This window comes from Caenorhabditis briggsae (assembly GCF_000004555.2).
Source record: "Caenorhabditis briggsae complete genome, chrIII, whole genome shotgun sequence".
NCBI lineage: Eukaryota > Metazoa > Nematoda > Chromadorea > Rhabditida > Rhabditidae > Caenorhabditis > Caenorhabditis briggsae.
This window is the reverse complement of record NC_013490.2, coordinates 10,839,359-10,853,133: the sequence shown is the minus strand read 5'-3', so window position 1 is coordinate 10,853,133 and position 13,775 is coordinate 10,839,359. Positions and strand designations below refer to the sequence as shown.

General features: G+C 35.7%; 2 protein-coding genes across 2 annotated transcripts in view; both read left to right on the top strand.

The window, feature by feature from the left end:
* Window positions 1-10,115: 10,115 nt before the first annotated feature.
* Window positions 10,116-11,745, top strand: Cbr-tsp-3 (the record flags this gene model as incomplete). The annotated part of the gene is made up of 5 exons (XM_002646992.1): window positions 10,116-10,175; window positions 10,990-11,127; window positions 11,175-11,276; window positions 11,334-11,495; window positions 11,539-11,745. The coding sequence occupies 5 exons, from the start codon at window positions 10,116-10,118 to the stop codon at window positions 11,743-11,745; spliced, it is 669 nt and encodes a 222-aa protein (XP_002647038.1).
* A 770-nt stretch (window positions 11,746-12,515) lies between these two features.
* The window catches only part of CBG03554, a gene marked incomplete at both ends in the record, with an annotated part of 5,725 nt that continues 4,465 nt past the window's right edge, over window positions 12,516-13,775 (top strand). Inside the window, 3 exons of the mRNA XM_045244392.1 lie at window positions 12,516-12,931; window positions 12,980-13,139; window positions 13,289-13,304. Of these exons, the coding sequence (XP_045092425.1) occupies window positions 12,516-12,931; window positions 12,980-13,139; window positions 13,289-13,304 (592 nt within the window). The remainder of the gene's footprint in view (window positions 12,932-12,979; window positions 13,140-13,288; window positions 13,305-13,775) is intronic.

Sequence of the window (13,775 nt, the reverse complement as noted above, 5' to 3'; positions counted from 1 at the left end):
CAATGCATCAAAGTAATAGCTAGTCTAAATCCACTAATTTCTAATTTCCAAAATGTTTAATTGACTACCCCCCCCCCCCTCTCTACTTTGAGACCGTATATCTCATTTCCTGCAAGAGATATCAAAAATTTGTTTATTGATAAAATGTTTATCATAAAATTAGTAATATTTTGTTAGTTGACCACTTTTTGATATGTTTTACAGGAACCGAGATAAATTAGCTCAAAGTTAAAAGTGGGGGGGGGGGGGGGGGGGGTGCATTAGACTGCTTACGGTGTTTAAAGTGCGGAATCCGATAAATTTCAATGTTTCAAAATTTTTAGAAATTTCCCGAAACTTTTAATTTGTTTAACTTTCCATTATATTTTACAAGACTACAAAGTTAGCCGTTAATGAAGATAGAGTACTCTCGTCGTTTGTGCTCCTCACCCTTCTAAGTTTAAAGGCGCATAACTCTGCTTCAAATCGATTAATTTCTTTGATTCTTAGCTAGATTTCTAGGAAATTTCAAGGGCTACAAAGTGAATATAGTTTCAAGGTACCTACAAAAAGTCATCTAATACAGGGGTCTGATTTCAATTTCGGCAGAATTTTTCCTCAAAAAATTCGGGTGAATTCTCATTAAAAATTCATGGAAAATCTAGCAATTTCACCAAACACTGAGCAAGTTTTTGAGAAAAAACACTAGAAATACTTTTGACTTAAAGAGACTCAATTTTAAAGGGGCCCTTCTATTACGGGGCCCTTGTAATAGAGGTTTTACGATATTTTAGGGAATTTTACAAGGGCTTTAAGTTAGCGATCTTTCAAATGAACTTTTGGCTTTTAAAGGGTATCTATATCAATGGAAAACGAAAATGATTAGAAAGAATTAAAAGAAGATGAAAAATGAGAAAAAGGAGAGAGTGAGAAGCAATGAGAAAAACGGAAGGATGATGAGTTTGACCTGGATTTACCCCTTCCATATAAAGAAAACGAGGAAGAGAGAGACGCAGAGACTGAAAACATAGAAAAGTGAAAAGAGATCGCAAAAAGATAAAGGGCTATATAAATTTTGAGGAAGAGGATTAAATTGAGGTTATCTGATCCGTATTTGTTTTAAATTTTTAGAATTTCTATTAATTTTTCGGGAAACAAAATTTTTATTGGTTTTTAGATTTTCTAAAAATGAGCAATATGAATTCTAGGTATTCAAATATTTTGTTTTTAATAAAAATATAATTTTTCCCCGTATAAGAGGATATTTGTGTTGTTCAACTTCGTTTTTGATGAGTGAGAGAAGGAGAGATGACTCAAAAACTAGAGGGGCCAGAATCAGAGAAATGAAGGAAAACACGACAAAGTGAAAAAAAAGAGGAAAAATAGAAAAAGAAGAAGTGAGAGGAGGAGAAGAAGAAGTGGAAAAAGAAGAAGAAATCGGTCGAGTGACTCAGGAAAAGAAAAGAAAACTGAAGATGTTGGGAGAAGTGAATGGAGAATTTGAAAAGGAGAAGAGAGCTAAATGGTCTGTAACTCCTTGACCAACAAAGAATTCCGGATTTTTAGTCATCTAAACACATATTGTCCATGGTATCTTTCAGAAAGTTTATGGGTAAAAATCTTCTAAAATTTGATCTACAAGACCAAGAAAATCATACTGTATTTGCCCCACCCTAGTCGTGCACTTTGAGCTCAATTATCTCGGTTCCTATAAGAGATATCAAAACACTGTCAACTGTTAAAATATTGGTGGTATTATGATAAACAATTCATTAGTTAGCACATTTTTGATATCTTTCAAAGCAACCGAGATAATTGAGCTTAAAGTGTACATATAGGCTGGGCTTCTATTTTACGGTATCAATGGATGGAAAACAGTCAACTTCGAAGGCCTAAAAAAGTACTTCTGGATTTTTCGATTTGTCTGAAAATTCATCAGAGTATACTAAACAAAAATAGAGCTACATTTCTGTAATTGACAACTTTTTTGCCAAAATTCATTCTGATGAGATAAACCGTTTCTAACAAAAGAAGTGTCAACATTAGCACTGAAATGTGAAATGTCAATTCAAGATAGTTTATCTCGCTTGATTGGATTTGTACAAAAATGTAGTCAACTACAAAAGTGAAGCTCTATTTTTCTTAAGTATGCTCTGAAAATTTTTTAACAAATCAAAAGATTCTGGAGCAGTTTTCAGGACATCAAAGTTGAATATTTTTTTTCCCGAAAAGTTGAAATATCCGTTTGTCCTTCTGTCCTTGTGGACCGATGCTGCACCAGGTACATAGTTTCTGGGAATAAATTTTCAAATGGAATTTCATTTACCGTAGAATACTTTTAAAAACTTTTTAAATGAATTTCTATATTTCCAGAACATTCAGGTCCTATTTGATCATCCGTTCTCTCCAGAGCACGGCAATAAACCTGTCAGCCATAAATCAAAGACATGAGTCTTTGATTTATGCATTCCTCTTGATAACAACTCCAACTTCTTACGTAACAGATCTTATTAGAGTACGTTAGAAAAGATAAGAAGAGGAATGATAGCTGATAGCCGGAACGAGTATACACAAATAGACCAAAAGAGAGGAAAATTCCGTAAACAATCTGATAATAGGTCACCCACTTTGAGCTCAATTATCTCGGTTCCTATGAGAGATAACAAAAAACTGTCAACTTATAAAATGTTCATCATAATATGGCAAACATTTTATCAATTGACACATTTTTGATATCTCTTACAAGGGAACGACAACACCTCGTCAGTTTGGATTTGGATGAAAATTTCAGAATATGTCAAGGATATCCTATCTAGACATCCCTGAAAATTTTAGAACACGCTCGTCAATTTCAGCAGAGTTATATCAGTCCGAAGTTTTAGTACTGAAGTCCGTTGATTTGCATGCTTTACCACACATTTCATCCCCGAAATCTCTTTAAAAGGAGTTTGAAGAGGGCCTGACATTTAAGCGCCTTTCGAATCAATAGTAAATGTCGACGGCGTGGTGTCATGGATGTGGTGGGCGCCAGTAGTCACAAGGCTGTGGGTTCGGACCCTCTAGTGTTTTTTCTTTTTTCTTTCTTTTTGTTTTCTTATTTTGCGACATTTCAGGATCCCTCTGACATATGTTTCAAAATTTTATCAATTCAATAGAGTAGAGACAAAATTTCCAAAAAAAATTTCGAATTATTCAATCACTGGAATGTGGTGGTTTTGAAGCTCTGTTTTTGGACCTATACGGACCATGAATGAATAATGAAAAGCGTGCAATCAAAAAATAGATTACCTAACAGTTGTAAAATAATATTTCCAAACAATTATCACTACTTTTTCAAGGAAGTTTTCCAAATTGACAAAAGCTCGATAATATCACCCACCCAAATGGTAGAAAAAAATCTCAAATTTTTTCGAAAAATTTTTTTTCAGAAAATGCCTGAAATATGATATTACACATAATTTTGAGTATAGCAAAACAAATTTCATGTTCTGGAACCTTCTGGGAGCGGAGGAAATCGCCTTTGAAAATCGCTATTTTTGAACTGAAAACGCGATTTTTGGTACTGAAACTGACATAACTCGGCTGAAAGTGGCGAGCGTGTTCTAAAATTTTCAGGGATGTCTAGATAGGCTATCCTTGACTTATACTGAAAATTTCATCAAAATCCAAACTGACGAGGTGTTGTGGTTCCCTTGTAAGAGATATCAAAAATGTGTCAATTGATAAAATGTTTGCCATATTATGATGAACATTTTATAAGTTGACAGTTTTTTGTTATCCAAATAATACCGTTTTGTAGTACTCGTGGAGCTCTATCATACCTGATTGAGTTGTTTCGAAAAAATTTATTCTGAAAGTAGTTATGGCAGGGCCCGCGAAGGCCCGGCAAAGGCCCGGATCATTAGTATGGTATTTTGCATTCCCGAATTGCTTTGTATCTCGATGACCTAAAAACTACCGTACCTCCTGAATGACCTCATTAAAAGGTTGTCGAAATTCCTATATGCACAGCAGAGAGGATTTTTTACGTGCCCTCGACAATTTCCAGACTCCTCAATTTATTAATTCTTTGACCTCCGTGAAATCCGTACTAAATCAGGGCGAAGTCTAGGATCCAGTTTAATCTGGAAAAAATTAGTACCGAGTTTCCAACGTTCAAGTTCCAGGATGTTTCAAGGTCTACCTGGCTTCCTGGATTCGAGCGACAACTGCGAGGTTCGGCTGCTTTAAGGACAGACTCCAGGGATGGCAAGATGTGGATCGAGGATCGAGATGTATGGGCTCCACTATGGAATAGCGAATTGAAGGTAAGGAAAGGGTATTACAGGGTGGCCGATAATGATAGGACGTTTTTTTTGAGAGCTCCTTTTGCCAAAGAATAATTTTGAAAACTTTCGAAACTAATAGAAAGTAGGTACCCTCTATAAGCAGTGATTTATATCATTTGGTATCATTTTGTTTTTTGTTCAGAATTATGAAGACTTCTCCACACCAACCCATGATCGCGACTTTTCTCGAGATGGGGTGCACGTGTCGGAAAAGCGGCCTATTTATCACCGCGTTTCTATTTTCTGTCAAATGCGGATTTGTGGCGCAGGCGGGTAGTGGTTAGAAATGGAGCGTGGGTATGTAGGTTCGACTCTCACCCTTCTGATTTTTTTTGGTTTTGTAGGTGTTACGATATTGTGGAGTCACTTTTTCTCTAGAATTTCATTTTCGACATTTTTCTCGAAAATTTTTTTTTTTTTAAATTGAAATTTTCCTACCCTTTGGATGGGATGATTTTCCCAAATTTTTTGCCTTTTGGATAAGTTTTTCTGAAGAAGCGGTGGTAATCCTCAAAAAATGTTTTGACAAATCGAAAATCTAACACACTTTTCAATTGTATACTTATTCAAATTTAATCATAGTCCCTGTAGACCCAAATACAACACCTCAAAACTGCTACTTCACCGTGATTTGAACTCGAAGTTTGTTTTCAAAATTTTGGAAAAAATATTTTTCTTCAAAATTTCGTCTCCGCTTTTAAAAAGTGATCAATATTCTGATAAATGAGAAAAAGTGACTCCACAATATCGTAACACCTACAAAACCAAAAAAAATCAGAAGGGTGAGAGTCGAACCTACATACCCACGCTCCATTTCTAACCACTACCCGCCTGCGCCACAAATCCACATTTGACAGAAAATAGAAACGCGGTGATAAATAGGCCGCTTTTCCGCGTGTGAAAAGAAGAGTGGATAAGAGGAATCAATGGTAAATTCAAGACAAACTTTGGACTGAAATTTCAGTCTTTTAGAGGTTGCTTAAGCAGATTTTGAAAACGGTTTTATAGGTTTTGAAAGACGCTCTTTCATTCTCTACGGTTGGCTTATGCAAACCAGCCGGACAACTTAAAATGTTCCCTTGTAAGAAGAATTCAAAATTTAACAAAATTCTGAAATCAGAGGATTACGAATTTAGACAAAACAAAACAGTTTAGGATTCCCGTCAGCAGTCACACCGGTTCCAGTCATCGCTCTGAAAAAAAATTATGCAACAATCGTGAAGAGGTAAAAAAAGACATTTTGGAAAAATTGATTTTTATTTTTTTAGTGGAAGGCTGCCAACCAATCACAATACTGCAACACTTTCCGGAGAGTCGAACTTCGTGAGCTCAATTTTTTGTTGTTTTTTCTCTCTTTGCTTTTCCATTTTCTGTTGGCGCGTTTCTTCTTCCGAGTCGTTTCTCCGTTGTGTCCTCTCGATCTTGCCGTTTTCGGTTCTCTTGTGGATGTTCTGTTTGCTTTGGCTTCTGGTATCCGACAATCCGTTGTCCGCTGTCCGTACGTTTTTGACTGTTCGTGGTGAGAAGAAAAAAGTTTTGTCCGTCCGTTTACCAGAAACATTGAAATTAAAATATTCCGTCTCTGAAGGCAATTAAAATAGTGGATGAGCTCCGTTTCCCTTCCCATCACTACTTTTGATCGTTAATTCTCATCTGGGTTATTTTTTCCAGAAGTTCTCGTCGATTTTGAAAAATCTCGACCGTAGTTCGTGTCCGTTTTCCGTCAAAAATTGTTTATCCGTTCTAACGTTGAATTTTGAAAAAATAATGAATTTGTTAAAAGATTGTTGCTAGTTGAAATTGTCAAAAGAGGTTATGAAGCTAGATATAAAAGTTGTTATAGACCTTAAAAATTGAAAATCTTGTGAAAATAAATGGTTTAAAAATGAGAATAAACGGAAATTCTGGTTGAAAAGTTTTCATAATGTGTTCAGAAAAAATATATATTCATCTCAATAAATAATTTAACCTAGATTTGTCTCTGTTTATTTTCACAGTCTTTTAAGCATCAGAAAACGAGGCCTAGATCGAATTTTCAGATTTAACCATGATACGAAGATTCGGATTTTGCATGTTCCATGTTTGCAGACGTGTCAAAGATCAAATGAATTTTATGAAGTTTCAGATTGCAAGCAGACAAAAAAGGATCTGAAATTTGAGCATGTGTACTTTGTAGTCTTTATGTGTAACCTTTTATAGAAGGGCCCCCCACACTGTCCAGTTTCAGCTCAATTATCGTATGAAAGATATCAAAAGAACTAGGGAAAACCAATCGGAAATCTTCTGAAAATTTGAGAAAACCAAAAATCTCGATTTTTTTTCAAAAAGGTTGACTTTCTGGAAATTTTTGAACTGTGCAATTTCATTTAAAATTGGGGGATAGGAAAAAATTTTCTCGGAATTTCGTTCATATACATAAGCCACTTTAGGAATTGAACTTATGGGCTCACTGTTGGAGCCCTTTTTTCGTTGACCACTTTTTGATATTTCTTACAGTAACCGAGATAAAGCGACGACTTTAGCGGCGTGATAGCAACCCGTTGTGTGAATACGAAAAACTATACACCGTCACTTAAGAATGTGTACTGTAACTCCAAAAAATTCGGGAAAATTTCTCCCTCCTTGAACCTTTCCCCAAATTTTCACCGAAATCTAAGTTTCCTTTTTAACACCAGAAACAACAGTCACAATACAAACGAACACCTCTCTTTGATTGCCTTTCCAATTTCACTCTTTTTTTCGAACATAACTAATCCGCCAAGAATTCGCATTTCGCAAACCGGTAAACACTTTCTCCACAGCAAAAAAGAGACCAAAATCTTACTGTCGAGTCATTAAACAAACAATATGGAGGGCATATTTCGTAAATATTTGGAGCATTTAGGTAAGTCTTGTGCTCTTTGGGGGGATTGATAGAAAACTTGATTTTGATTCTGATATCGCAATCACTTGATTTTAGAAATTACTTTAGTTGTGTTTGCTATGGAATTTCAGGAAAATAGGGGGCGGAGTTTAGGAGGTTAGAGTTAAGTTTAGGTTAGGTATTCTGATTTCCAGAAAGCAAATAAGTTTGAAAATTGCCAATTTTCACTGGATTTTATACTGGATTATATTTTTATGATTTTCAAATATTTTATCCATTTTCGCTATTTTTTCGAATTTCAAATTTCAGCCAAAAGTTTTTAGGTGCAAAAATTTTCGGGTCAAAAAAATCGAAACTATAGAATTGTTTCGAAAAACGAACACTTCTGAATATTATGAATTTCTTAATTTCTATAAAATTAAAAAGGCTGTTTTTGAGATTTCCAAAGTATTTTTCATTATGAAACTTTTGTGATTGAAAAATTGTCATGTGGTAAAGGGTTCCTAACTTTGACCCCGTTTTTCTTGGTTTCTGTGAAAGGCATCAAAAAGTTTTCCACTAACAAAATGTTACTGATATTATGGTAAGCACTTTATTAGTTGACAACTTTTTGATATCTTTCACAGGTACTGAGATAATATCGGTCGAAATTGGAAGCCTGGGGGTCTTCTGGCCGCCCGTACATTAGTGGACACACTGCTAACTTCGAGCCTGTTTTTCTCGTTTTCTGTTGAAGATATCAAAAAGTTGTCAACTGATAAACTGTTGCTCATACTATGATAAACATTTTATCAGTTAACTACTTTTTTATATCTTTCAAAGGAACTGAGATAAATTGGGTCAATCTTAGTCGTCCGCCGTCCGCCAGTCAGTACGTCCGCCAGTCGGATTTGCGATCGCGTAGCTCAGCCGCTAACGACATAGTAGCCTATACTTTTGGACCACGAGTTTTAGGGGCAAACTGTTTTAATATGGTGTGGTGCCAAAATACATAGGTTACTGTATCGCTACCGACTGAGCTACACAGTCACCATGCCGTCTGTTGCCCTATAGAGCAGTCCAAAACTGCATATACTTTGACCCAATTTTCTAGGCTCCTGCGAATGATATCAAAAAGTTTACAACTAACAAAACATAACTAAATTTTCATTGATCATTTTGGTAGTTAACTATTTTTTTTTGTATCTTTCACAGGAACTGAGATAAATTGGGCCAAAGTGGACGCACTTCAATTACGGCAGCAGTCGGCTCCTCGACCGCATACCTCAGAACAACTCCATAAGTTTTTTTCTCAAAAACCTGCAACTCCCAATTTTTAATTCATTTTCAACCTTTGAACATGTCACTCCAATCTCCAATCATTTCGTCTTAACTCTTAACCCGACCTGATTTTTTTTGCGGTTCTCTCTCCCTCGCCGTTTTTTGGCCTCCATTCCTGCCGGAGGCGCTCTATCTATTTGCACAGGTTGATTGTGTATGTGTTTGAGTGTAAATATATGAAATCCACACTTGATTTCATTTTTTTTGCAATTGTTTCTCATTCCACTCCTCCATTAACTTTTGGTTTTTTTGCTAATTGGAAATAAAGAAGTAGAATTTTACTAACGCATTTTGAGCTCATTCATCTCGATTTCTGTAAGAGATGCCTAAAATTTGGAAACTAAAAAATGTTCGGGATATTATGAGGAACATTTTATTAGTTGGCCAATTTTTAAAATCTTTCATGGAAACTGAGATAATAAGACTCAAAGTTGACAGTGTGCCCACTACTGTGCAGGCGTTTGGAAGACCTCGATTCGTCAACTTTGACAAAATTTATCTTGTTTCCTGTGAAAGATTAAAAAAACGGTCAACTAATAAAATGTTGCTAATTTTATGATAAATAATTTATCCGTTGACTACTTTCTGATATCTCTTTTCAGAACTGGGATAAATAGGCACAAAGTTGAAAGTCAGGGTTAGGGGCGTTCTATTAGTGTTTACAGTAAAGTTGCAATAGAGAGCACTTGCTCCTCCCCCAAAATTTCAAAGCATTTATCGTATTCTGATCTCTTTCTGTAGTTTTACTCTTTAATTAACAAATGACTAACTTGTGTTGTATACATTTTTATTTGTTATTTGTTCTCTTTTCCCTCCTCCTCAAATTTATTTTTCTTATATTTTTCCAGAGTAAAGTATCCATTTTCCCTAGATAAATTGGTCATAATACAAGAGTGAATAATATAAATAGTATTATTTGTTTATGTATACGAATTTTTAAGTAGGGGACTTGTTATTTTTGGTGGCTATCTTAAGACCAATTGGTCATTCTCTTAGATTTGCTCAACTTTATTCGAGCTGGATTTTTGGCAAATGGCTCCGATTGCGCACACTTTGACCTAATTTATCTGGTTTGCTGTGGAAGATACGAAAAAGTTGTGAATCAAAATGTTTATCATAAGTTGAATAACATTTCACTAGTTAGCCATTTTTGGATATCTTTAACAGTAATTGAGATAAATTAGGTCAAAGTTGACAGTGTGCGTGGTTTTCTGTAGCAGCGCGGCACCCCTAACATTAAGCCGATTTATCTCGTTTCCTGTAAAAGATATATAAAAAGTGTCAACTAACAGAATGATTATCATAATATCAGCCACATTTTTTCAATTGATCACTTTTTGATATCTTTCATAGAAAACATGATAAATTAGGTCAAAGTTTAGGGGTCCTTCTTATAAATAGGTAACGGCAAGTCTTCTGCAATTTTTGGACCCAATTTGTGCTTTTTACTTCCTTCAAGAACCAGTTTCAAATATTTTAATTTCCATCTAAAAATAGTGCATGGACCTCTCGTATTCTATATGAATCATCAGAAAGCTTGAGCAAACATGAGTTGGATTACCTTCCTCTTGACGTCGTTTCGTTTTTTTTGTTTTCGTTACTTTATGTTTTTATTTCAGCTGACCATGTCATTTTGTACGTTTCTGGCCCGAATCGCAGTTTTCTTTTTGAACTTGGCACAACTTGTGAGTTTAGAGGGAAAAATAGGAATCAGATTTCCTAACTTTTGTAGCTGACAATGTTGCAACGAATTTGGTGTATGCACTTTGAGCTCAATTATCTCGGTTACTGTAGGAGACGTCAAAAACTTGTGAACTGATAAACTGCTTATCGTAATATCAGTAACATTTGATTTGTTTATAAAATTTTGATATCTCCTACAGTAACCGAGATAAATTAGCTCAAATTTGGCAGTGTGCTGTACGCAGTGTACCGTCGGTCCCCAAGCCGGCAACTTTAGCCTAATGTATGTCGGTTACTGTAGGAGATATCAAAAAGTTGTCAACTAATAAAATATTTTTCAGATTATGTTAAACATTTCATTAATTGACAGTGTTTTGATATGTTATATAGGAACCACGATAAATTGACACAAACTTGGCAGTGTGTCCAACTTTGACCTAATTTATCTCGGTTACTGTATGAGATATAAAAGTTTTGTCAACTGATAAAATGTTTGCCATGTTATCACCAACATTTTATCAGTTAAAAACATTTTGATATCTGTTACGACAAGAGTCGTATAAATAATAATAATTGCATGACCCAGTGACCTAGTTTCTATGTAACCTCTACATATTCCTATAATATTCTCTGATAATTACCGGCTATAATAAATCTTCTAAATATATAACAATATCAATTATAGGAAGCGAGATAACTGAGCTCAAACTCCGAGTACTTGCGAACTTGTTGTTATACTTGGCAAACTTGATTTTTTCAAAAAGTGCCCACAAGTCAAATTCAAAAAATTACTGATACAAAAAAATTATATTTCAGCTCGTCGCCTTAACCGTTATCGCCCTGACTCTTTGGATTCGATTCGATAAAAGTTTCGAGTCAGAAATCCGAACGAACATTCTCCGGGATACTGACCCAGAACCATTGGCTGGAGTGAAGTCGGATATCAGAACTGGAGTATGGCTAATCAATTAATACAGTCAAAAGTTTTGCTGTTTTTTTAGATTCTTGTTGCTTTCTGGATCATTATTGGGTTTTCCATTGCCAATGTTGTTATTGGATTTGTTGGAGTTATTGGAGCAGTTATCAGAAGTAGATATCTCTTGGTAAGGACATCCGGATTAACAGAAATATGGAAATATATAATATCTTATATTGTTTAGGCACCATATCTTCTCTCCATGATCATCCTTTTCCTTTTGGAAATCGCAGTGGGAATTACGGCACTAGTGAAGAGAAAATCCGTGAGAAGGACGGTTAAGGAATACGTTTTTGACGCCTACAACATGAATGCTCAACCGGATATTGCTGCTTTTAACTTCAGAGTGAGTATAAATGTATAAAAAATAATCTGATGAATCAATTTAGTACAACTGCTGTGGAGCTGAAAACCTTCCCAACGTGGAATGCTTCGCCGGTCAGCCGACATGCTCTTCTGCCGTCTGGGATAGCCTTGATTTTACTATGATGATTTTTGGAATCGTTATGCTTTGTATTGTTGTTCTTCAAGCGTTCACAGCCCTCATTACTGTGCCGATTATTATTGAGAGAAAGAGAGAGGTGGACTATCAGTAATTTTCCAAAAACCCCTGATTTCTTTTTCTCAGAAATCGGGTTTTCTGTTTATTATGTCACAATTTATTCTTCTGACTTTTTTTTGTAAATAAATTGATACATGCCTTTTTTTCCTTTTTTAAGCAACTTATTTTTTTTAGGAACGGAATTCCGATCCGTCCTTTTTTGTATTTTTTTTCGGAATTTTATGTAAGCTTTTTTCGGAATCAAATTCTGGAATTTCTCCTATTTTTCCCGAAATTATAGCTTTTCTGGACTACAGTACATCAAAGGCGCACACAGTAAGATCCTCTTGCGGGTTTCGAGTGGAATTACTTTTGTTTTGTTTTTTTTATTTTGTTTTCGGACCTGATTTTGCCAATTTTTCACCTATTTTTGTGCGTTTATGGATGGGGAAGCGAGGTTTCTACTCAAAATTTGAAAATCGGAATTTTCCGGAAATCTAATATTTTCAAAAAAAAATCCGATTTCTAAATTTTGAAATGCTAAAATTTTTGACATTTAGAAAAAAAATCCTAGGGTTTTTTTCAGATTTCCTCGAGTTGACCGATTGTTTCGATTTTTTGCATTCAAAAAAAAAAGATTTTCTTTTAATGTCTACGGAGCGCGTTTACTCCGGGGTCGCCAATCGATTTCTCGGCCACGGCCAAGGAGGGCAGGCAAGAAAAATGCAAACGACACAAAACGTCTTCTAAACAGTATTGATTCCCGCCTCGTTTTTGACAATTTTTCTTAGTATTTTCATCAAACTAAATTATTCATAGTTACAGATGCAAGAAGAAGAAGTTCCAGCCAACGAGAATGCGTCTGACGATGCACTTCGCATAGGGGAGGAACCGATTCACGAGGATATGGAAATTGAAGACGAGCGACAAGAAGAAGAAGAGGCTCCTGCCGAAGCCGCTCCACAAGTCGCCGCTGAAGATGAATCCGTTGAAAAATCAAAAATCCAAAAGGACGCATTCATGGAAATGTTCCGAAAGGCGCCGCGGATAAAGGACATTCTTCCAGATTTACGAGAATTTATGGAACATCCGGATGTGATTGAATGGGATCGAAGAGAGGTTGAGCACTTGGTTGAGTTGAGAATTCAAGAAGAGAAAGCGAAACGAAAGGCTGAGAAGGCAAAAGAGAAGCAACAGCAACAAACGGTTGTGCCGCCCGTGTTTTCAGCAGATTCTTTACAGTAATCAATACTTTCTGGGATGTTAAATTGAAAAATATATATTTTCAGATCCGCCGTCGGCTTCGATCTAGCTGGAATACTTCAAAAAATCAAGCCGCTTACACAACCGCTCGTTGTCCCTATTGCTCAACCGGTTTCAGACGATCAGCCACTATCATCAGAATTAGTTTCTTCTGTTCGAGTGCTACCACCAACGCCAACAATAAATGTACATTTTTTCTTTGTTCTAGAAAAATAAAACCATTTTTGCAGCCCTCAATGAATCATCAGAAAGCTTGAGCAAACATGAGTTGGATTACCTTCCTCTTGACGTCGTTTCGTTTTTTTTGTTTTCGTTACTTTATGTTTTTATTTCAGCTGACCATGTCATTTTGTACGTTTCTGGCCCGAATCGCAGTTTTCTTTTTGAACTTGGCACAACTTGTGAGTTTAGAGGGAAAAATAGGAATCAGATTTCCTAACTTTTGTAGCTGACAATGTTGCAACGAATTTGGTGTATGCACTTTGAGCTCAATTATCTCGGTTACTGTAGGAGACGTCAAAAACTTGTGAACTGATAAACTGCTTATCGTAATATCAGTAACATTTGATTTGTTTATAAAATTTTGATATCTCCTACAGTAACCGAGATAAATTAGCTCAAATTTGGCAGTGTGCTGTACGCAGTGTACCGTCGGTCCCCAAGCCGGCAACTTTAGCATAATGTATGTCGGTTACTGTAGGAGATATCAAAAAGTTGTCAACTAATAAAATATTTTTCAGAGTTATGTTAAACATTTCATTAATTGACAGTGTTTTGATATGTTATATAGGAACCGCGATAAATTGACACAAACTGGCAGTG